Source organism: Zootoca vivipara, chromosome 7 (genome assembly GCF_965207765.1).
Source record: "Zootoca vivipara chromosome 7, rZooViv2.hap1.1, whole genome shotgun sequence".
In the NCBI taxonomy this organism is placed as follows: Eukaryota; Metazoa; Chordata; class Lepidosauria; order Squamata; family Lacertidae; genus Zootoca; species Zootoca vivipara.
This window is the reverse complement of record NC_142590.1, coordinates 90,701,075-90,726,354: the sequence shown is the minus strand read 5'-3', so window position 1 is coordinate 90,726,354 and position 25,280 is coordinate 90,701,075. Positions and strand designations below refer to the sequence as shown.

The window sequence follows — 25,280 nt, the reverse complement described above, 5'->3', positions numbered from 1 at the left end:
CCCGTCACCCTCTTCGAATTTGAAAAACCCACCAAGGGAAAGAGGTGAGTGCCCAGGTTCATACCCCTGTTCCCAGGCAGTAGCGCACGCACTGCTTTTGGTGTCTCTTGGTGCGGATAAGCAGATGCTGGTTGCCTGCCTGCCTGCCTGTCCCTCTCTCCCCTCACCGGGGATGGCCAGTTGCTATTACATAAGGGGGCTTATGCAATGATCCCCTCCCCCCCCCACTCCCCGCCGTCCACCTCTTTTCGCTGCTCTCCTAACGACAGCATCAGCTAAGCTCCCAGCGTCTCTGCATCCATTCAGAGGTTCAGAGCATCACCCTCGCCTCCCTTTCTTCCTTCTCAGCTTGGGAACCGACACCTCCAACCACGCAAGCTGGGGAGGGGGCGTTCAGAGGAGGGACAGGGTCGTCTCCTCGTTCCAGGTAAGTCGAGGTTTCTTTACAGCCCAGCAGTTCCCCCATCCCCCCAAAAAAATCCAAGGTTGCAAGAGTTGTCAAGGAAGGGAGTAGGGAAAACAATACAATGGAGCATCTGAATGGGCTTATCTCCCGTTCCCCATCCCGCCCTCCCCGGCTCAAGCTGCAGAATGGACTCGGCCGCCTCCCTGAAGCTATGAATGAAATGTTTACAGTCCAAGAAGGGAGCAAGCTATTCCAAAGGGGGAGGTTGGTTTAATGATGGGTGCTCTCGGCTCACCTCGCGCTACGGCGGGGGAAAGAGTTTATCATGCGCGTTATTATTTAACGTCCCTTCGGCGAAAACAATCCGCGCTTGGGAGAACGGCGGCTCTCGTTCGGATTTTGAGAAGAGGTTGCTTTGTCCCCTCCCCCTTTCGATGAGTAAGGTGGTACGGCCCGCTTCTCTCCCCCGCCCCGACTTCCACCTGGTCGCCGCGAGCGGCGATTGGCTGCGCGCTTTTTAAAGGGGCAGGCAGGGCGCGCTTTTTTCCTCCCCTGCGACCTTTCGCTTCTCCCATCCCCCGACGCGCTTTCCTCCTCACTGACCAGCCGCCCTTGTGTGTGTTTCTCTCTTTTTCTCTCCCTTTCTCTCCCCCCCACCTTCGCCTCACACCCAACGCCACCCCCCCCTCCTCTCCCTTCCGCAGTTCCTTCGGCGGCCCGGAGGAAGCGCGTCCGAGGCGGCGGCGAGCCCGAGGACCGGCCGAGCCCCGTCCCGGAGCAGCCGGGCGGGCGGGATGAAGAGGGGGCTTCCCCGGCCGCGGCCACGACGACGGCGGCGGCCCCACCAGCTAGGCCCCGCCGCGGCGCTGCCATGGAAACGGGCGGCGACGGCGGCCGCCGAGGGACACAAAGGGTGCCGGAGCGGCGCTTGAGGCGCGAGCGGGCCGCGCCGCTGCTGAAGGAGGGAGCCGCCGCCGCCGCCGCCGCCGCCATGGAGATAGGAGGCGGCCCGAGCCAGGCGGCGGCTTCCCCGCCGCGCTACCGCCTGGTGGCCGAGATCGGGCGCGGCGCCTACGGCGTGGTGTACGAGGCCGTGTCGGGCCGCACCGGAGCCCGCCTGGCCGTCAAGCGCATCCGCTGCGACGCGCCCGAGAACGTGGAGCTGGCGCTGGCCGAGTTCTGGGCCCTGACCAGCCTCCGCCGCCGCCACCCCAACGTGGTGCGCTTCGAGGAGTGCGTCCTGCAGAGAGACGGCCTCGGGCAGCGCATGAGCCACGGCAACAAGCAGAGCGCCCTCTACCTCCGCCTCGTCGAGACCTCCCTCAAAGGTAGGCTGGGGAGGGGGGCGCCATATACCCCCGGGGGGGGAGGGAGGCAGTGGCCCATCCATGGAGGGTCCACCACCCCCAAAAATACCCAGCCCACGCCCCACCTCGGGAGTAAGTGGCCCACCCCAAGAGAGGCCCCGCCTTTGCTGGCGCTCCTCGGGAGTCGGAGGGGGGCGCTGGGCGAGGATCCTGTGCAAAGGTAAGGAGGCTGCTGCTGCTCTGTACAGGCCCAGCACACGCGCGTGCACGCTCCCCCTCGCTACAGCGGGTCCGCGCGTCCCTTCCCCCCACTTTCAGTTTGTTTTGCTTGTTAGATTTGCATGCAGCTCTGGGGAAATTATCCCCGGAGTAGTTTGCAAGTCGCTTGTGCCTTAAAATGGGGTGCTTAATGCACGGGGCCTAATGCTACCCATGTGTTGGGTGTCTGGGAATGCCTACTTCCTGCTTGCGAGTTTCCAGGCCAGTGTATTTTAATATTTTTGTTGGAAGCCGCCCAGAGTGGCTGGGGAAACCCAGCCAGATGGGCGGGGTATAAATAATAAACTACCGTATTATTTTATTTTTATTATTCCTTCTGGGGGGGGGGTGAAGGCAGGAGGGTGGGACAGATGCCCCTTCCACCTTTAAAGGCCTGATCTCAACAGTCAGCCTCTTAATATGTTAAGTGGTGTCTGGTGAAAGGAGGGATACTGGAGCTTTGGTTCAGTGCAAGACTCTCTGGGGAGAGAGGGGGGAGCCCCCCCCCCATGGCTGCTAAACTTCCCCTCACTAAACTTAGGTGTGTATGTTCCTAGGGTGCCTTATGTGGAATAATCTTGTGTGGCTACATTCAAGGGATGGGTCCTGCAAACTGCCCTTTGTATTCGTAGCAGAAGCAAAGAGGTGTGTAAATAGAGGGGTTGTGTGGCACAAGAAACTTCTGTATACAGTATGCATACATTTCAAGGTCTTGTACCTTGTGGAGATGTTGGGGGAGGGACAGAGAAATCCCTATAGATGCCTAGTGCGTACATACACCAATGTATTGGGGCCCATGAATGGATCTTTATACGTAATAGGTACATATTTTTAAATCTGGTATGAGAAGGGGGTGCTAAGCATCTTGCTTACACATCCCACAATAGACTGGACCCCAGGGCCAGACCATCTGTGAGATGACTGCCTCAGGTGGCAGGATCCACTGGGGTCGCAGGTCTCAATGTAATACACACACAGTTTCTGATGTAGACCTTCCTTCACCCCTTTTATTGGACCAGCCCTGCTGGACTCCTTTGGTTATGGAAGTATAGTTCAAAGAGCCATGGGGAAAGATGGGCACATCCTCAGTGGGATACGGACAGTCTCTTAAAAAAAACTATCCATGATGGCTAAGTTCTACCTCCAGTGAGCTGCTGTATGCTAAACTAGATTGACTGTAAACATTTCATTCATAGCTTTTCTTATGTTTTTACCACTGAGCTGTAGCTATTCCCTGAGTATAGGAAATTTGCATGTGCTCCTCTTAGGTCCCTTCTCCAAATCCAAGTTGACTGAGTCATGTACAGAGACCTGAATCATTGTGGAGACCTTCCTCAGAGAGAGCACTCACTGTGTAGGCCAGGCATCCCCAAACTTTGGCCCTCCAGATGTTTCGGACTACAATTCCCATCATCCCTGACCACTGGTCCTTTTAGGTAGGGATCATGGGAGTTGTAGGCCAAAACATCTGGAGGGCCGCAGTTTGGGGATGCCTGGTGTAGGCCCTGCAGGGATGAGTGAATGCTCACAAAATACCAGCCCCTTAAGTGCTTTTTTTATTATTCCTCAAAAAGTTTGCTTAACAGTAATGCTTGTGTGTGTGTGTAGATTTGATGGTTCTTTGCAGTCGTTGTCTTTTCTGTGCCCCCGTTTTGCCTTCCTGACTTCGTAAGTTGAAGCTGCATCTCATGGTGGCTTCATAAAAAAAAGTCCTTCAGTAGCACCTTAAAGACCAACTAAGTTTATATTTTGGTATGAGCTTTCGTGTGCATGCACACTTCTTCGTATCTGAAGAAGTGTGCATGCACACGAAAGCTCATACCAAAATATAAACTTAGTTGGTCTTTAAGGTGCTACTGAAGGAATTTTTTTATTTTGCTTCGACTCAGACCAACACGGCTACCTACCTGTAACTAGAATGGTGGCTTCAGTCAGTGCAACAAAGAGCTCCTGGCACACCTAAAGATCTCAACATGATCTCTGGAATGAGCAATTAGCTTGCAGCCCATCTGTAAATGTTTTTCCAACTTTGTTCAGGCCAATCTAGTGTGTGAAAGAGTCGTTTTAATGTACACATGTGCACCCATCTGCTTGTCCCTCATCTCTCCTCTGATAGTAGTTCATTTCCTTTGGGATGAGTAGAGGCCTCCTGGAAGTAGCTTTATTTCTTTCCTCATATCTACCTCTTCCCCCCCCACACACACACACCGGTCTGTATTCTTGTCCCTAGTGGTCCACCCCCACACCAGTCAACCTCGTATGCTGTCAGAAGTCACTGTTGCCAGGCCCTTTGGAATAGCAGGCACCACAATTATGCCAAAGGCTCAGGTGGTGAGGGTGATCCTCTTGGGGTGAGGTGCCTAATAAGGAGGGAAAGAGAGCAAACAGCAACTGAGCTTTCTGTGGGACAATTCTTTAGCAGAATGTTGCCGCAGATTTTCTTTTATTATTTCTCTACATTTAGCGTAAGCCCTCTTTTAATAAAGGGCATTCCTTAGACCCAAGTAAATCTACCGTGCATGGAGAGCGGTGGGGGTGGGGAGAAGAGTGAGCATGTGTGTAGGCAATGTGCAGCCTTGGACCCAGCAGCATCACCCAGTCTGAGCTTGTGCTGGACTGTGTGCTCTTCGCAAGGCATACTGTCAGTGTAGAGAGCTGGCTTATTATAGCTAAGCCAAGCCCCTTCACATGTCGGCTGGCGTGCCACAGAGCCTGCTCTGCTGCGTGCCATGCGGGAGCTCACAAAATGCCCGAATGGGCACCATGGAAAAATGGTGCAGCATCCGTTTGCTGTGCGTTGGCAACCTTTGAGTTTCTTGCCTTATTGCCTCGAACTCACGGTTGTCACTCACTGTTGCCTCGTCAGCACAACATGGGGGGTCACTCAACATTGGAAAGAGAAGGTGATCACTAACTTTCTAGTGTGTCTAACATGGGAGAGGGGTGCTTTTCCCATAGCCGTTTAGCTAGTTTTGACGAATTTTCTGCTAATGTGCACTAGGCGTCTTAGCATAAATGAGGGATTTCACAGTCCAATCCTACACACATTGACTTGAAAGTAATTCTAATTGTGTTCAGCTAGGCTTCCTTTCAGGTAAGTGTGCATAGGGGTTACAGTTTCTGTGTGTGGCTATTTATACCATGAGGCTGTTATTGCAAAGCATGCTCTAAACGGATGCTTATTCCTCATGGCCCATTGATGGCCATGAAATTGCTTACCGTAGTTAATACTTGAGACGGAACAACTGAAACATTAAATTGTTTAGTCTCGGTTATGTTACAAACTTTTTCATGTTTTTCTTTAGACTGAAAAAAACCATGTTTGAGGCATTAATATAACAGAAGGAGCACCTGTGTGGCTTGTAATTTAGTTAATGGAGTGACCCCCACAAGTCCTTCTGATTTTTATTTTCTGAGTGCAGCAACAGTCTCTTCAGTTTCCATTTTCTCACTGCCTTCCCTCTCATCCTCTTGTTCACCTCCAGCTTATAACAGGAAAGAATACTCTCTTTTTCCGCCCGCTCCCCCTGTATACAATCAAATCCTTCTAAAGGCCCACACCCTTGTTGATGTTTTTTTTTTCTTTGTAAAGTTTTCCCTACTTGCTGTTGACAGGGCAGGACAGCCAAGTGGTGATATAGCCTTCAATTACCATAGCAGTAGTCATGGGGACAGACTTGTTTATGCAAATAGCCTGTGTTCCTCACTATCAATCTGCTACCCATTAGGGAGGGTGTTATCAAAGACCTGGAAGCAACTTATCTCTGGTTCTGTTTGGTCATACTTGGCTTCTTCTCTTTGGAAAGGTCTCTTTTGCCCTTGGCTTGCTGCAAGGTGGAGCGACAAGATGCGCGAGAGCCCAAAAGACATTTCAGTAGGAAAAGCAGAAGCAATTCAAAGCTTACATGCAGGAGTGTTATTATGTCATATATTTATATATCACTTAATACTGTCTTAAGTGGTTTCCCAAAATATAAACATATATGTAATCCAGTCATACCTCATGTTACATCCGCTTCAGGTCGCGTGTTTCTGTCTTGCGTCCGATGGCAACCCGGAAGTACTGGAATGTGTTACTTCCGGGTTTCGCCACATGCGCAGAAGCACCAAATCGCGCCGCGCGCCTGCGCAGACACAGCGCTTCGAGTTGCCGTCTTTTTGCGTTACGGATGGGTTTCCGGAACCAATCCTGTACGTAACACAAGGTACCACAGTAATGGAACTAAGAGGCTGTAATACCAAATGAAAGAATAGCATCTCAGAATAATAAAAACATAGTAGCATACTTAGACTTTTAATATGTTTTGAGGGAAATGATTCAGTAGCCTGGCAACAAAATACCTGTACAGTGGATGGAGGATTGAAAAAATGTATGGTCCACAAACATTTGGACCCTTCCCCTCCAACCATAACCACAGAAACAAGAGCACCATCCCTCTCTCCCTCTGGCTAAGGTACATCCACCCCCACAATGTGCAACACTCATCCCACAAAAACATGCACACCACAGGAAAATGCACAGCGCATAGCCTTTGTAATATGGTATAAAATGCTTTTCGTTTCAAAAGCGAAACCAGGTTAGCTTGATTGAACAATAACTTGTCTCCTGAATTTAATAAATTCCATCTGCTGATGGGCTGCATGCTGGTGAGGACTATCTGCCTTCCCATTTGAGCAGCCAGTTCAGTCAGATGGCTCCCAGTCATTGTTTGCAGTGGAACACACCCTGGCAGCCATTTTTGTCATGCTTTTGTGGCTAGAGGCCTTGGAAGAGGGTGCCTAGGAGATAGCTGCTAGTCAGCATGGGAGAAAGTGTATCAAAATATTGCCCACGGGATCTCAGAGTGTTGCTGGAGGTCTGTTCCTGTGAGATCTGAAATCTCGCACAGAAGTCAAAAGTGTGTCAGTCTTTAATAGCTCCCACAATTGGAGAGATTTCTGAAAGCATCTCTAGCTATGTTCATCAAAGAGCCAGGGCATGTCCTGACCTGTTGGCATGGCCTCTAGTGATGGGTTCTACTACTGCAGATCCAGTTTTCACAGAACTGGGAGCCAGTGTGGTGGTGTGGTTAAGAGCGGTAGACTCGTAATCTGGTGAACTGGGTTCGATTCCCTGCTCCTCCACATGCAGCTGCTGGGTGACCTTGGGCTAGTCACACTTCTTGGAAGTCTCTCAGCCCCACTCACCTCACAGAGTGTTTGTTGTGGGGGAGGAAGGGAAAAGGAGATTGTTAGCCGCTTTGAGGCTCCTTCGGGTAGTGATAAAGTAGGATATCAAATCCAAAATAAATCAGTGCAGTTTAGCACTGGGACAGTGCTAGGAAGATGTGCTGTCCAATTGTATACCCCTTTCCCAGGTTCTGATTAATCTTTGTATTCCCCCCATCTTGCTCATTCAGTAATCCTTCTCCTTTCTCTTCCCCCGGCAAGGTGAGAGGATCCTGGGCTATGCTGAAGAACCTTGTTATCTCTGGTTCGTCATGGAGTACTGCGAAGGGGGAGACCTGAACCAGTACATCCTTTCCCGCAGGCCGGACCCGGCCACCAACAAGAGTTTCATGTTGCAGCTGACGAGCGCCATTGCCTTCCTTCACAAGAACCACATTGTGCACAGAGACCTGAAGCCGGACAACATCCTCATCACGGAGCAGTCGGGCGCTCCTGTCCTCAAGGTGGCAGACTTTGGGCTCAGCAAGGTGTGCGCCGGCTTGACTGCTCCAGGCAAGGACGGGGGGAACGATAACAAAAATGTGAATGTGAACAAATACTGGCTGTCTTCGGCTTGCGGCTCAGACTTCTACATGGCTCCTGAGGTCTGGGAGGGGCACTACACTGCCAAGGCAGACATCTTTGCCCTGGGCATCATCATCTGGGCAATGATCGAGAGGATAACGTTCATCGATGCCGAGACCAAGAAGGAGCTGCTGGGGACCTACATCAAGCAGGGGTCTGAGATTGTGCCCGTCGGGGAGGCGCTGCTAGAAAACCCAAAGATGGAGTTGCACATCCCCCAGAAACGCAGGACTTCCATGTCCGAGGGGATCAAGCAGCTCTTGAAAGACATGTTGGCTGCTAACCCGCAGGACCGACCCGATGCCTTTGAGCTTGAATCCAGGATGGACCAGGTTACTTGTGCTGCTTAAACTCAGGTCAAAGTGTTGGTGTGCTTTGAAAACTGGGGTAAGTGCTCTGCAGTTTCTCTCTTCTCTGCACAACTTAGTGGGGCAATGAAGCCATTTTCTGTCTGTTAAGCTGCTTGGGGCTATACAGTGGTACCTCTGGTTAGGAACTTAATTCGTTCTGGAGGTCCGTTCTTAACCTGAAACTGTTCTTAACCTGAAGCACCACTTTAGCTGCGCCGCCAGAGCACAATTTCTGTTCTCATCCTGAAGCAAAGTTCTTAACCTGAGGTACTATTTCTGGGTTAGCGGAGTTTTTAATCTGAAGCGTTTGTAACCCGGGGTACCACTGTATAGACATTCAGTTGCCTACGAATTTCTTCCTTTGATAGCATTTCCACCTGGTTTACCTTGCTTTTTCCCTTTAACAGCCATTGAAAAGATTGTTCTGTGAACCACCCTGAGGACTCCAGGTGTAGGGCGGTATATAAATTCAATAAATAATAAAGGATAATAAAACATAACCTACACCTCTGCTCTCTAATGCTGCTCAAATGGTGCAAGAGCAGTTTGGTGCATGTCTGCTCCCTTCCTTTCTACCTGAATAAGATGAAGTTATGTGCAGTGAATGAGATTAAGGAGCAAGATGCTGAACCACTAAAAATTGGATCCTTGTTGTTACAAGGGTACCATGAGCACTGTATACAAAGGCAAGTATTTGTATGAATTTGCATACAGGTAAAAAGCATTGTTTTTGAAATAACTGCAGACATCATGTTGAAAGAGGCATTCATCCTGTATTCAAGAAAAGGGAGAAAGCCTCTTCCAAGATGTTGCTTGCCACCTGCAGTTTTTATAGTCATGTCAAAACCTTTTTTTAAATGCTCAATTAATCAGGAGTATGTTTAATAGATAAAGACATTTAACCAATGCTCTAATTGGTTAAACATTGCAGCCCTAAAGGCAGCATACTTGATTGCTTCTATGAGAGCAGTAAGCTGCTGTTTGTAAGAAAGGTTGGAGCACTCCCTTCCTTGCAGATACCTTTTACCCTAAAATTGTGAATGCAGTGTCTCTCCTGGGTCAATAACTTCATAGAATCCTGGGTCAATAACTTCATAGAATCATAGAGTTGGAAGAGACCACAAGGGCCATCCAGTCCAACCCCCTGCCAAGCAGGAAACACCAGTGGGTCCTTTGAGGTGGTGGGCTTGCTCTCAACTTTTTTCGTATTGGTGATATGAAGCAAATATGTGTTGAACCCCCCGAGACACTAGTTGCCTTCGGTAGCCAGCAAAGATTTGTGCTTGCAACAAGCAGCAGAGGAAAGGTCAGAGTCTGGTTTGACACCGCCCAGTGCTTAAGGCTCAGGGAAAGTGGAGTGAGGGAAGTTGCTCCTTCCCTCTCCAGCTCTGAGGTGAGGCAATGAAGGATGGAGGGGAAGGGTCACCCCTGTTTTGCACAGTCACAGCAACACACCAAGAGCTGTAAGAAAGCCTCAGTGCTTTCCAAGCATCTCTGCAGACTATTAGGCAGCGGACCCCCATTCTTCTGCAGACTCGGGGCAAGGATGGCAGTGCTCCAGGTTAAAAGATACCCTCTGCACCTGCCAATGACTGCAGCTGTGAGCCCTTGCTTGTTGGGGTAGTGGTCCTGTGATGGTCTGGGTCCTTAAGTAATGGCTTGGGCAATTTTGCCAGACTTTGTTTCTTATCTCCACTTAAGAATGGTGGCTAAGTTTTAGAATTGCCATGTTCAGAGGCAGTGTATCCCTCTAAATAGTGTGTGCTGGGGACAGCTACAGAAGGCATCGAAGTTAGCTGCTGCGGGAAATGAGAATCTGGACTAGATGGACCTTTGGTCTGATCCTTTAGGTCTCCACCCCCATAGTTCTGCCCGGACACTGAGGTCCAGCGCCGAGGGCCTTCTGGCAGTTCCCTCGTTGCGAGAAGCCAAGTTGCAGGGAACCAGGCAGAGGGCCTTCTCGGTAGTGGCGCCCGCCCTGTGGAACGCCCTCCCATCAGATGTCAAAGAGAAAAACACCTACCTGATTTTTAGAAGACATCTGAAGGCAGCCCTGTTTAGGGAGGCTTTTAATGTTTAATAGATTATTTTATTTCATTTTTCTGTTGGAAGCCGCCCAGAGTGGCTGGGGAAACCCAGCCAGATGGGTGGGGTATAAATAATAAATTATTATTATTCTTTATTATTATTGTTATTATTATTCAGCTGTTCCCAACGGGGGTGAGTGTTAATGGCCATTATTAGCTCTGTGATTTACACCTTCTATCCCATGTTCAGGTTCACTGCAGAAAAGGGGCAGTAGCTTCTGAATATGAACATACGGCATTAAATAAAAAACAGCTGAAAGCTTGTCTAGTTCAGGCATCCATTCATTAGCAGCACCTTTGAATTACTGAATTGGGCATTTTTAAGAGCAGAACTATGTGCTTCCCCAACACCTGAGAAGTCTTCCATTCTCCTTAGTTTCTTCACCCAGAACCAATGTTCCCACCCTTCCCTCAGTACAAATTACCCATGGTGCAACTGCTTCTGGAGAGTCCCTCATTAACTTCCTTATAGAGGCTTCCTTCTCTTTTGGCTTCACCAGTCAGGAATGCAGTTGTCCTTGTTTCGCTTCACCTTCGCAGGGCTGAGCGAGGGCCATCCTGCTCTTTTTGCACAGTGCACGCACAGTACTTATAGCTGTGTCCCTCTCACGTACTTGGAGCAAGAAGGCAGAAGCCTCCTATAGAGTAGATGCCAGCACTCCTGACAAATGGCTGCCCCTCTAGCCATTCAGCAGGGCTCGGTCACCATGCTTTTGATTCGACCGAATCCTGCCACGTGCTCCTGAATTGAAAACACAGCAGAGACAGGAATCTTGCTTTCCTTCCAAGCACTGCTTGCAAAACACTTTCACATTTCAGGAATGGGAGGACCCTTGAACCATTTGCAAAGCTATATACAAACAATCTGTTACCAAGGATGTGCAGAGAACTTGGCTGAAATTATGGAAAATGGTTGTTAATTTCAGTAGGCGATCAGAATGCTGCAACAGTAGTTGAATGCTACAGCAAGTGAAGTGATAAATTTGTCTTGGCAGGCCATTTCTTCTCCATTTCATTACACTAGATTGGCACAAGCCAATATTTAATTGGACTGCAAAATGCAAGTCAGTGTGATCTTTAGAGCAAGTATAGCATGAAAAGATGACTACTTAGTAAGTAGCAGTGAGACTTTAGATACCTGAAGGACAGAGAAAGATGAGGCATGATGGGAGCGCTCTCTGCCCAGGGCTGCCTTGCACAACTGGCTAAATTCAGCCCACCAGCCATAAAGGGTTCAAACAACCTTCTGTTTGGCGACTTGCCTGAGACCTCCAAAACAAGGGATTTTTAGGGACCCAACAGACCACCATAAGTGACTCATGGGCTGCGTTTGGCTTGCTGCGTCACAAGTTGTGCAGACCATTGAATTGGCTTCCTAAGAATGAATCTGTCTTCATGGTGCCTCCTCTCTCTGTGCTGAAAGCGACCTCATTCATTCCTACCCAGGAAGATTATGTGAAAGGTGTTCTTGGCAGCCTTTGCCTTCCAATTTCCTTCAGCTGTCGGGACTGTCTTGCCCTCCAGCGTACATTCCAGAAGTTACATAAAAAGGGATGTGCTATTCTTTCCACTCACCAGTTCAGAATGAGCTTAGATAAGAATGTTGTGTGGGGTGTATGCCTAGTGGTGCCTGTTTAGCTTCTAAAAAATCCCTGTTGAACGGTTACTGTTCTAAAATAAAACTTGTGCACAACTTTTCCATGGGTTGGCCAGGCTTGGTGTCAGGGCTGTGGCCTATAATTTAGCTCAGTTCTGTCTGTGCTGAACTGTCAGCAGGATTTCAGGCGGAGTTTTATCCCAGACGGTTGCCTTCTAGTCATTAATTTGAAGGTGCCAGTCTTGTCCCTATGACCATCTACCTGCCTGGCGTGCTCTTCTGCATACCTTTATCCAGTCCTATCTTTGATGCAGCCTTTAAATTCCAGGAAGAAAGTACTCTCCAGATGGTGGATTTCTTTCCCTCTGCCCTGGTCAAGATGCACTCTGTGCCCCAAGCTATAGCTCAGGCACCCCCTAACTTCGGCCCTCCAGATGTTTTGGACTACAGTCCCCATCATCCCTGACCACTGGTCCTCTTAGCTAGGGATCATGGGAGTTGTAGGCCAAAACATCTGGAGGGCCACAGTTTGGGGGTGCCTGCTATAGCTGTTAGGAGACATTGCATGCATCTGTGCCCTCAGTACCACTGTGAGACCATGCTTGATGTGGGAACTATACCTTTAAGAGTTCCTAACACCCTCTTCTTAAGCAATCTTCTCCAAGTTTTCTAAGAAATGAACTAAAAATAATTCCACTCCTTCAACCTCCGTGGATAAGCACATGTTAAAATTTCGTCTCAAGTTTTGATCCGTAAGCTAGTCTCTGATGTAATGGCAGCCATATCTGAAACTTGTAGAATAATAGGGCCATAAGTGAATCCAGTGGGCATGACAAGGATCAAGGAACTTGCAGGCCAGTTAATGTCTGCTCTGCCTAAACTGGTAGAAAGCATTCTCAAGGATAAGAATATTGCATATAGAAAAATCGGTTTTGGCAAGGAATAGCTAACAGGACTTTATGGGCTTTTCCATAGCCCAGTGATACAGCGCACTGTTTGCATGCAAAAGGTCCCAGATGAAATCTGCAACATTTCCAGATAAGACACCTGCCTGCAACTCCGAAGAGCCACTGCCAGTCAGTGTAGACACTGTTGAGTTAGATCAGCAGTTCCCAAACTGTGGTACTGCCCCCTGGGGAGGGGCAGCATTACTTAGCAGGGTGCTGGAGGTGTAAATGACCATCAGGCTTTGAAAAGCAGGTATCTGGTTATCAGTTTTGTTGAATTAATTAACTTAAATAGTTTTAATTGGATTTTGAATAAATGTGCAATTAACCGTTACTGTTTTCAATTTTAAATGTGCTAGTATTTTCTTTAGTGGGTTGTACAAACTGGTATTCTTAATCTTTTTACAGGGTAGAGGGCACAGGTTGAGTTCATGGAAGGGGGGATGGGGAGGGTTGGCCCCCAAATGTTTGGGAACCACAGAGCTACATAAACCTATGATCTTGATTCAGTATAAAGCAGTTTCCTCTGCTTGCAAAGAGGAAGATCTGTCTCACCAACCTTTTAAAGTTCTTTGGGAAACGGGCAAAAGGAAGTACTTCTCCACAGCATGATATTAAACTATATCACAAGATGTAACAAAGAATTAGGTGGCTTTTAAAGGCAATTATGCTGATTCATGGAGGATAAGGCTGTCAATAGCTGCCAGCCATGATGGTTCTATGCCACCTCCAAAATGATGAGTACCAGGCATTGGGAACAGTAGGAGAGGCCATTGCCCCCATGTCCTATTTTGTGGGCATCTAAAGACATCAGGGTAGGTGTTTGATCTGATGTGGATGGCTCTTTTTTCCTTGCTCATGAGGGTTTGAGAGGGGTGAGGGTATTGGCATCCAAGAACCTTTCAGTTTTCCCTCCTCTCTCTTCTCTTCTCTCTCCCCCCCCCCCCCCCGCTTTGGGCAGCCTGTGTTTTTGCCATCTGCAATCACTCGTGCTCTGCTAACATGATGCTGCTGAGTTGCGTAACCAGGCTGTGCCCTCTGGGGGAAATCCCTCCTGCACATCGCTTCAGAATGGCAAAATGCAAACGTAATAAGCACTGCGAGGGCACAGACCTGCCCTGTGGCTGTTTATTCTAAGGCCCAGCTGCCTCTTCCACCCACCCTGGGCCAGAGCTGGTAGCGTCTCCATCCAAAGTGCAGCTGCAGTGAAGAAGAGGCTGCCCTGTTATGTAATGGGCAGGAGACGTGCCACTCTGCATATCCCCCTTGCTTGCTTCTCAGCAAAGGGCCAGCCGTGTGCTCTTAGAAATGGGTGTCGTGTTCTTTGATGGGCACTGAATTCCCGCAGCTTTCATTGGTGGGCTGCTGGCTTCTCATCCTGAATGAATACCCTAGAGCAGTGTTTCCCAACCTTGTGCCTCCAGCTGTTTTTGGACTACAACTCCCATCATCCCTAGCTAGCAAGATGGGAATTGTAGTCCGAAAACAGCTGGAGGCACAAGGTTGGGAAACACTGCCCTAGAGAACAGAGACACATAAAGTTTGCTTATAGCAAGTCAGACCATTGGTGCATCTAGCTCAGTACTGTCTACACTGACTGGCAGCGGCTATCAGGATTTCAGGCAGGAGTCTCTCCCAACCTTTCCTGGAGAGGCAGGGGATCGAACCAGCAACCTTCTGCTTGCAAGGCAGATGCTCTCCCACTGAGCTATGGTAGCTGAGGCCAGATTTCTGCAGGCGCTGGAGTTTCCTTGTTGCAGTGCTCTTAACGTACTCATTTAGCCTGGGCCACAAGCCTATGGAGCTGCCTTATACCAGACTATTCAGTCCATTAGCCGATTCATTCTTCCTCGTGAGTAAGAGGTTTGGGGGGTGGTTACATGTCCATTACCTGCTCTACTTACTGAAATACCTTTCATGGAAGAAGCCTGGATTTGAACCTGGGACTTCAAGTGCGTATTGGTCTTGTCCTTAATTAGTGAGCCATATGCCCCTCCTCTTGCATGATTCATTTGCGTTCGAGGGTTGATGTGAGCTGAAAGTCACCAACCTTTGGCTCAGTCAGGGCATGCTTGTCTCTCATGCTTGTCCTGGGATAAGTAAATAATGTAAACACTCCCCACCCCCACCCCGGTATTATCCCTGCAGCACAATTCCTCAGAGATTCACACTGAACTGTCAGTGACCTGGAACAGGCAGCGAGGAGGAGTGGTTGGAACACACCCTACAATTCCTTGTTAATGTAAAATGGGGAGGCTGTCCTAACTATGAGAGAAACGGAGGCTTGATTGTTCACATGAGCTCCTGCTAAATCAAGTTTCAGAACTGGAGTGTCCAACCAACAGATGGAGATCTGCTGAGCTAAAACGCCTCTCTGTATCTGCAGTAGGGTTCTTTCCCCCAACTCAAGCTGAAGGGGGAAACAAAAAGATCTCAAAGTTTTGCATTCGCCAGAGCTACTGCTCTGTAATGCCTTTTCTCTTGCTAGTGGTGTTTGAATTCACCTAGACTGTTGCCCTCTGTTTGCTCTGCAAAAAGTGTTTTTTGACACGCAGGAGTGTCTGCCTGTCACCTGTACCCACTTGTATATTAGGCAGGACTGATCCTTGGCGTGGCCTTTCTTCTCACATGGTCAGGGCTAGTGACTAAGCCTTTTCCTTCCATTGGCAAGACCAGAACCATTAATCTTGCAAAGGCTTACATAAGACTTATTGCCATGATCTAACTTGATGGTTGTCATGTTCACTCCTGTGAATTGCAAGGGTTTGAGTAGACCACTGGGGGGGGGCTGTGTGTGCACGCACAAACATATTGATGCAATTTAGGTAATGGGGTGTTTTTCTCCCCACCCCACTGATTTATACCGGTAAGCATAGGCTGTGTGTGAGATACAGCAAACATACTAGTTTGGGATTATTTCAGTATTTGGAGTTCCGTAAAATTCAGAATTTCTGGGAAGGATCTGAGGTGATGAAAGATATGAATAGGATCAGGAAGAGTCCTATCATGTTTGCAGGAGTGGGATATATTTGCAGTGACACCAAGTGCAGAGCCGTGTACATAGAAACCCTCGATACGTCAAAATTAGAGCTTTCGAAATAACGGCGCATGCCACAGGGTCTGATAGGTCAGGCAGTATCTTAAGCCAAAATTTACCTGCCTTTCTGCTTCAGCTGATTTTGTCAAATAGGTTGCCCTGGCTGTTTAAATGTTGTTCTAATTGCAGCAGCCTCACCTGAACCCTCCTCTCTTAAGGGGCCAATTTTAACTGTATCTAAGCTCCGTTTATGAAGCACCTTTGCCAAATCCAACTAGAAAATTAGAGCCTGGGAAAGTGCATTGCCAATTATCGCATACCCTTTAACCATTGTTTTCTGCTTGCAGCTTCCTCCAACTAATTGGGCTTTCCACTAGAGAGTTTGTCACAAGAAACTTGGTTGCTGAGTTTGAATGCTGAAGCAAAAACTAGCCCAAACCTTACTCTCAGGTGCATTTTGTCAGTGAGGTATGAGGCAGGTTGCCTGAGTTATGAGCCCAGTAATTGGCTTAATGGCTCTTTATGCTCCCAGCCAGGCTAACCTGAGGTCTGTGCAGCGGTGGCAAAGCTTGTCTTGTCCTGCTAATTCAGTACAGAAAGCAACACCTGGAAGCCCTGTGCCTTTTAGAACTATTAAGATGCAGGGCTGTTAAATAGAAAATCTGACCATGCTCATCAGTTAATTCTCACCATTGGGAGCTAAGGGCTAAGTGACTTAGATGTGATGTCATTTGTGTTATACTTAGCATTTATAAAGGACTTTGTGTACAAAAGACTGAAAACACATTCTAGGCAACCCCTACAATAGCCCTGTAAAGGGACTGACGAAATAGTGATGTTACTTTAAGAGTGAGCTGGGATGAGATTTGCATTGGGAAAACTCTCCTTCACTTTTACAACACACCAGCTCTCACTGGGGATATTTTGCTGGGTATAGACTTGTCCAGCTTAGGGTCAGTTTCTCATGAGATGGCTTTGAGAAGGCGCAAGAGGACACTATGGCATGTTCCCTTCAGTTTATCACTTTATGACTGGATCAAGACAGACACTGTTACATTCATGCAAGTATCAATTGCACAAAATGACTTTTTCAAAAAAAAAAGCAAAAAAAAAAGCAAGCCCAGCAGGTGCCATCTATTGTCAGTGCTGTAGTACAATACTGTATAGGACTTGTGTTTTGTACATCCTGGACTTGGTGGTCAACTGGAAAGCTACATTTTAATATATTACGTCACGATGTTGATGTTGGCATTCTAAGAAGCTGTTTCTAACTTTTGAAAAGTACTTTCAAGTACAGTAAATAGCTTTGAAATTGTTACTATACGGCCTATTACGTTTACGTGTTTCTTTAATAAGATTCTTACCCAAAAGACGGTGACACAAAATGGGGAAGAAAATGCAATTCACAAGGAAGAGGAGGTCAAGGTCAAGGCAGTGCAGCTGCCCGTAAGCCCAGGCCACAAGGTGCTTGAGCAGATGAAACCAGGACTGAAACACTGCGTGTGCACTGGAAGAGGCCAAAATTAGCAGTTCGTTGGGGGACTTGAACTGAGCATGTAAAGCACCATGTACTAGCCAAGTGACAGCGGTGTTGGCGCAGCTTGTATCTCCTGCCATTTAAGGTGGAGGTGAACTGGAACGGTGCAGACGGTTTAATTGTGTGGAGGACAGGACATATAACAACTATATAGAGACTCTTGATTTAGCCTTTGGATGAAGCAAGTGCTCTGAAGTGCTTCTTCAGTGCCTTGCAGCAGTCAGCCAGCTTCCCCTCCACCGTCTGCAGTGTAGAGAGGAGCTGGTGTTTGGCTGGGAAATCTACAAATGCTCACTTTCGGCACTCGGGAGAGAGGTGCCCCCGCCACCAACCATTACAACTCCGATGAAACACTATAATTACACACAGACCCAAGAGAGTCGCAGCGGAGAAGTTACAGGATAAACTGTAGAGCAAAACAACTCAGCCAGCTTTGCAAATAAGCCTGGTGAGACTGGTAGAATGCTGATACACTCGGCCAGAAGCTTGTCCCTCTAATCTCCAAGGCCCTGGGAGGATCTCTTTGCTGTTTCACTGGGACCATTGCCCAGCCTTCTTCTTCTCCTGCCTTAGCAAGCAGAGCGGTGGCTTTGCTCCACAGAGGCAGAAGCTGGGTCAAGGGGCCTGTGGGCGAGGGTGCAGGTGCAGCAGCCAGCACTGGGGAGGTCTAATCTTAATCTGGTTCATTGTTTAAATTTGGCTTAAGTGTTTTGTGCACTGCCTTTGGGGCCCTTGCTTAGGGCTAAAAGGTGGTTTACATATATTTAAATTAATAAATATCACCTTAAGGGGCAGGTGGAATCGCTGAACAAAAGCCAAGGACATCCCTGCCTTGTTAGAGGTGGAGGTGCCTCCCTGATTTCTTCTTATCGCCCACAGTTGCTTCTGGCATCTAACTGAGAGACCTTTATTTCCTGAGGAAGGAGATAGGACCAGAAAAAATTGTTTAGACAAGCCTACCCAGATGTTTAGAAAGTTGATGCGTGCTTTAATCTGTTTTTAATCTATTATTATTTTCACTTTTTGATAGGCTGAAATTATTGTTGCTAATTCTTCTCGTTGATAATTTCTATGTTTTATCTTTTTTTGTAAACTGCTTCGAGGATATGTTTCTACAATGAGGCAGTATGTACATATTATGAAATGAATCATAAAATCGATGGACTTGGTATGCCTCTTCTCTGCCAAGGCTGGTTGTTTGTTGCCAAAGGAATGCAAAGGGTTTGGAGGCCAACAAATGTAACCAGTATTTGCTTGACCAGAGTTGTCATAATTCATTTTCTTTTTCTCTTTCTTGATTTCTTACCAGGGACCTACAATCTCCACGACTTACATGCCTAGAGGAAAGCTGAGGAGGATCCAGGCCAATCACAAGGATCTCTGGAGACGTTAAGCTTCGAGATTCTTCTTAAAAGTCACATGAGACACCTATGGGGAGCAGGAGCTGTTGTAACCCATTTCATTATTGAGACTCCTAAAAGTTTATCAAATTTATGTTCCCCCCCCCCTTCCTCTCCCCTTGTTCCCTTTCCCTTTCCCCTCCTTTCTGCTCACTCAGCTTTGCTGACCAACTAAATCTGTGCACATACTTCTGGAGGATTCCTTTTTTACCTAAACAAAATACGGGGTTGGGATATGCAAAGCAATTTTTTTTCTACTGCTGCTAAACACCAGAACTCTGGGTCCAAGATCTGTTTTTCTTAGTGTTTGCTTTTAGCTGGAAGAGATTCAGAAAGGATGTTGGGAGACCTAGAGCTGAACACAAATTGTCAGCTCTAGAGGTTGCTGCTTATTTGGGGAACAGAAAACAAGGTGGGATAAACCTTTCTCCCTCTCCCTTTCCTAAAAGTGTTCTTCACCAGTGGAACCTGGCAATAAGAAGTCATGATTACAAGAATAAAACTCTTTCCTTTTTTTTACGTGGCCACGGGACTACATACAAGCTGTGTGGTGCCTGAGAAACACCTGCAGTTTTGCATGCCAAATTTCACAGGTCAAGAACATGGTAGTATTTGGAGGCGATGAAGAGAGCCCACACGTGGGCAGGTGTTTTTTCTGCCCTTGGAAAGTCCACCAATGGGTTTGGTGGTTTGCTTGGCTGCTTAAATGACCGTAGAGCCTGGACACATCAAACTGATCCCTTAATTTTGGGCTTGGTAGATCTGCCTTGCTGTAAAGAGAGTGCGTATTAAGCCTAGCCCAGCTTGCCCTTGGGGCGTGCTTGTACTAGCAAATACCTATACATAAACCCCCTCAAACTCACACTGAATACCCTCCCTCCTCTCCTGCAGTCCTCTGGTTTGAAACACCCTTAACTCTTCCAAATATCCCATTTCCTAGCTGGCCTTCCAGCAATTGTTCTTTAGCTGATCTCTTCCAGCGACGAGCGGGTCTTTACACTAAACTTACCAGCTGCCGCAGAGGGAGCTTCTGATCCTGTCCATCTCTTCTTCCGTCAGTCTTGATTGGCGATGGTACTACTACTATGGGGATGAGGCTGTTTGTTCCAGGCACTGTCCAGACCCATGGAAGTGAAGGGAGCGGCTTGGCCAAGGCAGTGCAATTCAGTCAACACTTGTTGGCGGTCCACTTGCTGGGTTGCCCGCATACCTCCACACTACTACTGAGGCTGATGGCTGTGGCCGTGGCCAGGATTTGTGAGACTCTGGAGGAGATGCTGTGTTGTTTATTCTGCAGCTCTTGGAAGGCCACAAAAGAAGTCTCTGCTTTGCCACTGCTATCTTGCTCTTTGCACACACACCCCTCTTTCTGGGTTGTGGGCAGCCACAACCAGGGCACGAATCAACCAGATTCTTCCCTGGATGGTTATTTGGCTGAGAAGGCATGCCTGCTTATTTCAAGTCCTACCATTTGCAAGTCCTGGTCTCAACTGGATTTCCCAACACTGGGGATCACTTTGTGTTGAACTTCCTTTGCACACTACCCAGAAAAACCCTCATTTAATTAACTTTTTTTTTTTTTAGAAAAGAAGGGGGAGCTTTGTTGCAAACTCAGAAGGCCCAGACAAAAGGAGTGAATAGTCTTTGCTACTTGGTAGGTAGGAGAACCAGAGCTGCAAGAAATCTCGGTATAGAGTATAGACTTTTTGCTCTTGATCTAAGCCACGACCTCTCTGCCTGTCTCTCTCTTGACTGACCCTTCAATAATTCCCTTAAAGTGAAGGGAGTGGCTGGCCTAGAACAGGGCTGAGGAACCTTTGGCCCACCAGAGGTTGTTGCAGTTCCTATCATCCCTGACCACTTGCCATGCCACTTGGGGCTATTCTAGCCCAACAATACCTGGAAGCCACCGGTTTCCTTGCTGCTAGAAGGCTCCAGGTGATGCACAGGTCTTGCTCCTCCTAACCAGGAATACATTTCTACCTGTTAGAACAAAGCAGCTTGAAGTAGGCGAGTCAACCATAAAACAGCCGGAGTCTCATAGCTGCGTTGTCTTGCTCAGCAATTTGTCCTCTGCTGCTGTTGCTGTTCCACACAACTGTGCTCATGGCCAGAACAGCAAAATGTGTTGATGAGGAGAAACAGTCTGTCAAAAGTTTCATCAAGGGTTGCCTTGAGTTTGCAACTCTGCTAGCTGGCAAGTTTTGAAACCAAGAGATCAGTGAGCTCCTTTGGCTTCCCTCAAATCAGAGAGGTTGAGGCACTGGTCAGCCTAGCGTTGACGCTACTCCATCAGGCTTCCTCTGGCATAGCCTGTGTTAACCCTTTCATATTTCTGAATGCTAGCAGATAGGCGGTTTCCCTTCCCCTTCACCAGAGCATCTGTGCGTAGCGGTCTTTTTCAGAGTAGATTAGTCCTTGCTTCTCACTCCTGCGCCTTTGAGGTGGGGGCAGGGAAGAACCCACAGGAGCGGATGCTTGACCCAGTCGCCACCCTTGCTGCGTCTGGGACTTCAGGCATACACGCCCCTCTCGTGCTCAGGCTGCGGTAATTGCTTGTGGTTTAGTGGTATTGGCTTGACCATAGTGCCTTTATTTGTAGGGGGTGGGGCTTGAAGGAGTCTTGCAGGGGCAGCATTAGGCCAAGGAAGGAGTTTCCCTCTCTCACTTGTATTCCATTGTTGCCCCCCAAATGTCATCTCTTCCCTCTTATTCTCTGGGGCAGCTTTGTTCGGTTGCCCACGGAATACAGCTAAATCTCTTCGGAAAGACCTTAAATGTTTTTGCGTTGTCCTTGTGAATCTGCAGCACACTTCTAGAGGCAGGGCGAGAGATTTGCAAGGTGGCGTCTGAATGGGAGCAGCGTTCCTTCTTCTTTTATTCGAGGAGAACTTCTGCCCGATGAGCTGCCCCCATTTCTGGATGCTGTCCCGTTTACGGTTGTTTGTGTGGAGTCCCATACTGTAGCCTGGTGTTCCACACAGGTGTGTCTCCCAACTTCACTCCTATAGGGATGGGTGGCAAGAATCCTTCAGCTTGGATGAATGTGGCATGGGGATTGCTAGCTTATTCCTGAGAAATGTGAAATATAACTGAAGATCCACATCACAGTTGTTTTGGAGGGGTTGACTGACATCACTTTCATGCGTCGTGTGTATGACTTTACATTAAAACTGTTTACATCCATGTCATTCGAAGCTGGCAGTGTGGGCTCAGATCTGCCAGACATTGTCTCATATGGGTGCGGCAAGCAGCAGCAGAAGGGGTGAATTTCACAACTGGCTTCAGCCCATTCCAAAGTCCCCGACCACTACCACCACCTCCCCTTCCTTGACTCCTTCCTGTGTGTTGTAGGCATAGCAGACCCAGCCACAAAACTAGCAGCATTGCTTGTTTTCAGCCATCTCTTTTGCAAGCACGCAGTAGGTGCCGTCACCTTCTGTACCAGAGTGGGCCACTGTGAAGTTGGGAGGGAGGATGAGGACAGGGTGACGCCTAACCTCACCACAGGGTACAACTGTCCCAGGGGCTATTGCTGAGCAGTTTGTTGTAGCATTCCTGAGACTTAAGACTGCCGCCACCTTGCAGGCTATTTTGGACGTCCTTTTGGGTGACAGCACCATTGGTAGAAACAGGGCCCCCTCTTGCCCTCTTTTTTCCTCCTCCTCCTCCTCCTCCTCCTGCTGCTGTTTTCAGGACTGAGGTGCTAATAATGGGTGGGAATTGTCTTCCTTTTCCCCTGACGCTTTGGTTCCCTCAGGATCCCACTCAGACATCTCCAAACACTGTCAGAGTAGAGCAATAAACATCCCCCCCACTCCTGGTGGGAGAGAGAACACAGTCTCTGTGAATTCCTTGTCTTTCTCCTCCTCTCTCCGTATATGCATTTGTCTAGTCTGAAATTAACCTTGCTGGGTTTCACTCTAGCATAGCTTACAGTTTAAGCCAAGGAGTACTTTTCGCCCAGGCTGCTTTTGGCTGCTGCGCCTGGCTTCTCCTTTCAACAAAAACACATCTCTGAAGCAAACGCGTCTAAGGGACAGGATTGCTCTTACATTTAAACAGACTTGCACCCCTTCTATCAGAGGTTGTATGTGGAAGGGCAGAGGCACAATGAGGGACTTAAATCCCCTCTCTCAGAAATAGACCTCTACCATCCACCATTGGCTTGGGGCAGAGGCTGTTGGACCTCCCTCTTGTGACATATGTCACCGTCTGTTTCCCCCCATTCTCAGTGTTTCTCAAACTTTGGGTCTCCGGCTGTTGTTGGACTACAAATCTCATCATCCCTGACCACTGGTCCTGCTAGCTAGGGGTGATGAGAGTTGTAGTCCCAGCAAGAGCCGGAAACCAAAGTTTGAGAAACGCTTTCCTATTTACTTGAGTCCAAGGTACCTAACTGAGTGTGGGTGACCAGATACCTTGGAAGCTGTTTTTTGGGTGCCCAATGCCATGTGTCCACTCAGCTTGGACCGCTTCCTCGGGATGAGTCTTTACCCGGACGACCCAACGCAAGCAGCAGCTTTCTGCTGACTGGAATGAAGGGTCTGTTGCGGAAAGCTGCCCAGAGCTGCCATCTATCTGGGTTGCTTTTCTGCCAGGCGTTTTTAAGTCATGGGACGCCAGTGCTTGATCAGCAAGACGGAAACGCCACCTCACCCCTCCTTGCAGACGGGTGCCCCTTGCTTGGTTGTGTTTCTCTGCTGTAGAGCTTTCCTAGTTGCAAGGAAGCCAAGCAGAAGGAGAATGGGGGACGTATGTATCAGAGGCACAGCTTCTCGATCAGGTAGCCATTCTGCGTTTAGCTGAACCGTTTAAGAGTGTAGGTGAGGTCTCATTTAGGGAAGTCACTTGTTTTCTTTTTTTAAAAAAGAGCCACCACCACCACTTAGGAAACTGGCATGTCGTGGACAAGAAGATCTAGCCGCCTCTCTGCCCTGGACCAAGTTATCTGAGCAGAGGGCTGGAGGGGCACTCCATTATGCACCCCCCCCAAAAAAAAAACATCCACACACACTTGCAGTCTGAAATGACACAGCAAAGGTAGCCCACCTTGGTCTGAACTTGCCATAGTCCAGCCTTCCCTTCCCCTTGCCACCAACCTCATCCCTTTCTCTCCTCCCTTTTTTCCGTTTGGTCCAGTTGCGAATATGGCCCACCTTAAGCTCGCCTGGACATGGGTCTTCTTAAACCTGGAAAACCTGCACACACACACACAAGGGAAAGGGGCGTAAACCCAGACTCCAAAACAGAGTTTCCAATTTTGCAATTTCTCATTTTCCTTTGCACAGAAGCTGGTAACCTAGGACCTGTGTGTGTGCGCGTGTGTGTGAACAACTTTATATGTTGTTGGTTGTTGTTGTTTTTTTAAAGCTATTTGGTTTACTTGGGTTGGTGTGCGACCTTGTATTTAAGTTTCTTGAACACTGTGGAAACCCTGATTGTGTATGAATGGCGGCAGTTTTGTAAATTAAAGAAACGTTTGTGTGAATAAACGTAGAGGATGGGGTTGAAAAGCCATACCCAGTTTTGAGATGAAGTGTCTTTGTCTTTGTGTTCATTATTCCTTTTACAGCTATGTTTGGTAGGCGGGGATCCAGCCATGAGCACTGGGGCATGGGGTGCCACAACACACACTCACTTTTTTTTATCTTGACCACCTGCAGCAGTGGAAGGGCTTGGATTAACTTCTCTTGGTGACAAGCTTCCAGAAGATGAAAAGCTGCATGTGTGATGCAGCAGCAAAAAAAGCTAATGCTATTCTAGACTTCATCAACAGAAGATTAGTATCCAGGTCAAGGGAAGTCATAGTGCTGCTCTATTGTGCCATGATCAGATCACACTTGGAATGCCCAGTTCTAGGCACCACCATAATAATAATAATAATATTTAAGAAGGATGTTGACAACAAGCTGGAACATGGGCAGAGGAGGGCAACCAAGATGTTATAAAGGTTCTGGAAACCAAGCCTAATGAGGAGTGGTTGAAGGAGTTGGGTATGTGTAGCCTGGAAAAGAGGCGACTGGGAGGAGATAGGATAGCCATCTTCAGATATCTCAAGGGCTGTCAATGGGAGATGGAGCAAGCTTGTTTTTGCGTGCTGTGGGGGGTAGGACTCAGGTTAAAGGAGATGTCAACTAAACCGGGAGGAATTTTCCTGACTGTCAGCTGTTTGACAGTGAAAAAGTCTCCCTTGAAAGGTGGTGGACACTCCTTCATTGGAGGTTTTTAAGCAGAGGTTGGATTGCCTTCAGAGATGGATGCTTCAGTTGAGATTATTGCATTGCAAGAGGTTGAACACGATGACCCAAGTCCACAATTCTATGATTCTAGGCAGGGAGGTACACACAAATTGTGTTGCTCTGCATATCTCTACAAAGGGTTGGGGTGGAATTTGGTTAATAATAAATAATAATAATAAATTTTTATTTATACCCCGCCCTCCCCAGTCAAAACCGGGCTCAGGGCGGCTGACACCAACAGAACCACAATAAAACATAAAAACAATTAATTAAAATACAGATTAAAATACAGTATTAAAATTTAATACTGGAGGAGACT

At 48.0% G+C, this 25,280-nt stretch overlaps 1 protein-coding gene across 1 annotated transcript; it reads left to right on the top strand.

Moving 5' to 3' along the window:
* The first annotated feature begins 961 nt into the window (after nt 1-961).
* Nucleotides 962-24,252, top strand: LOC118089019 (serine/threonine-protein kinase 35). Its single transcript, XM_035123352.3, has 3 exons — nt 962-1,734; nt 7,402-8,151; nt 18,629-24,252. Exons 1-2 carry the CDS (start codon nt 1,278-1,280, stop codon nt 8,112-8,114), a joined length of 1,170 nt encoding a protein of 389 aa, XP_034979243.3. The 5' UTR covers nt 962-1,277; the 3' UTR covers nt 8,115-8,151; nt 18,629-24,252.
* The last annotated feature ends 1,028 nt before the right edge of the window (nt 24,253-25,280 follow it).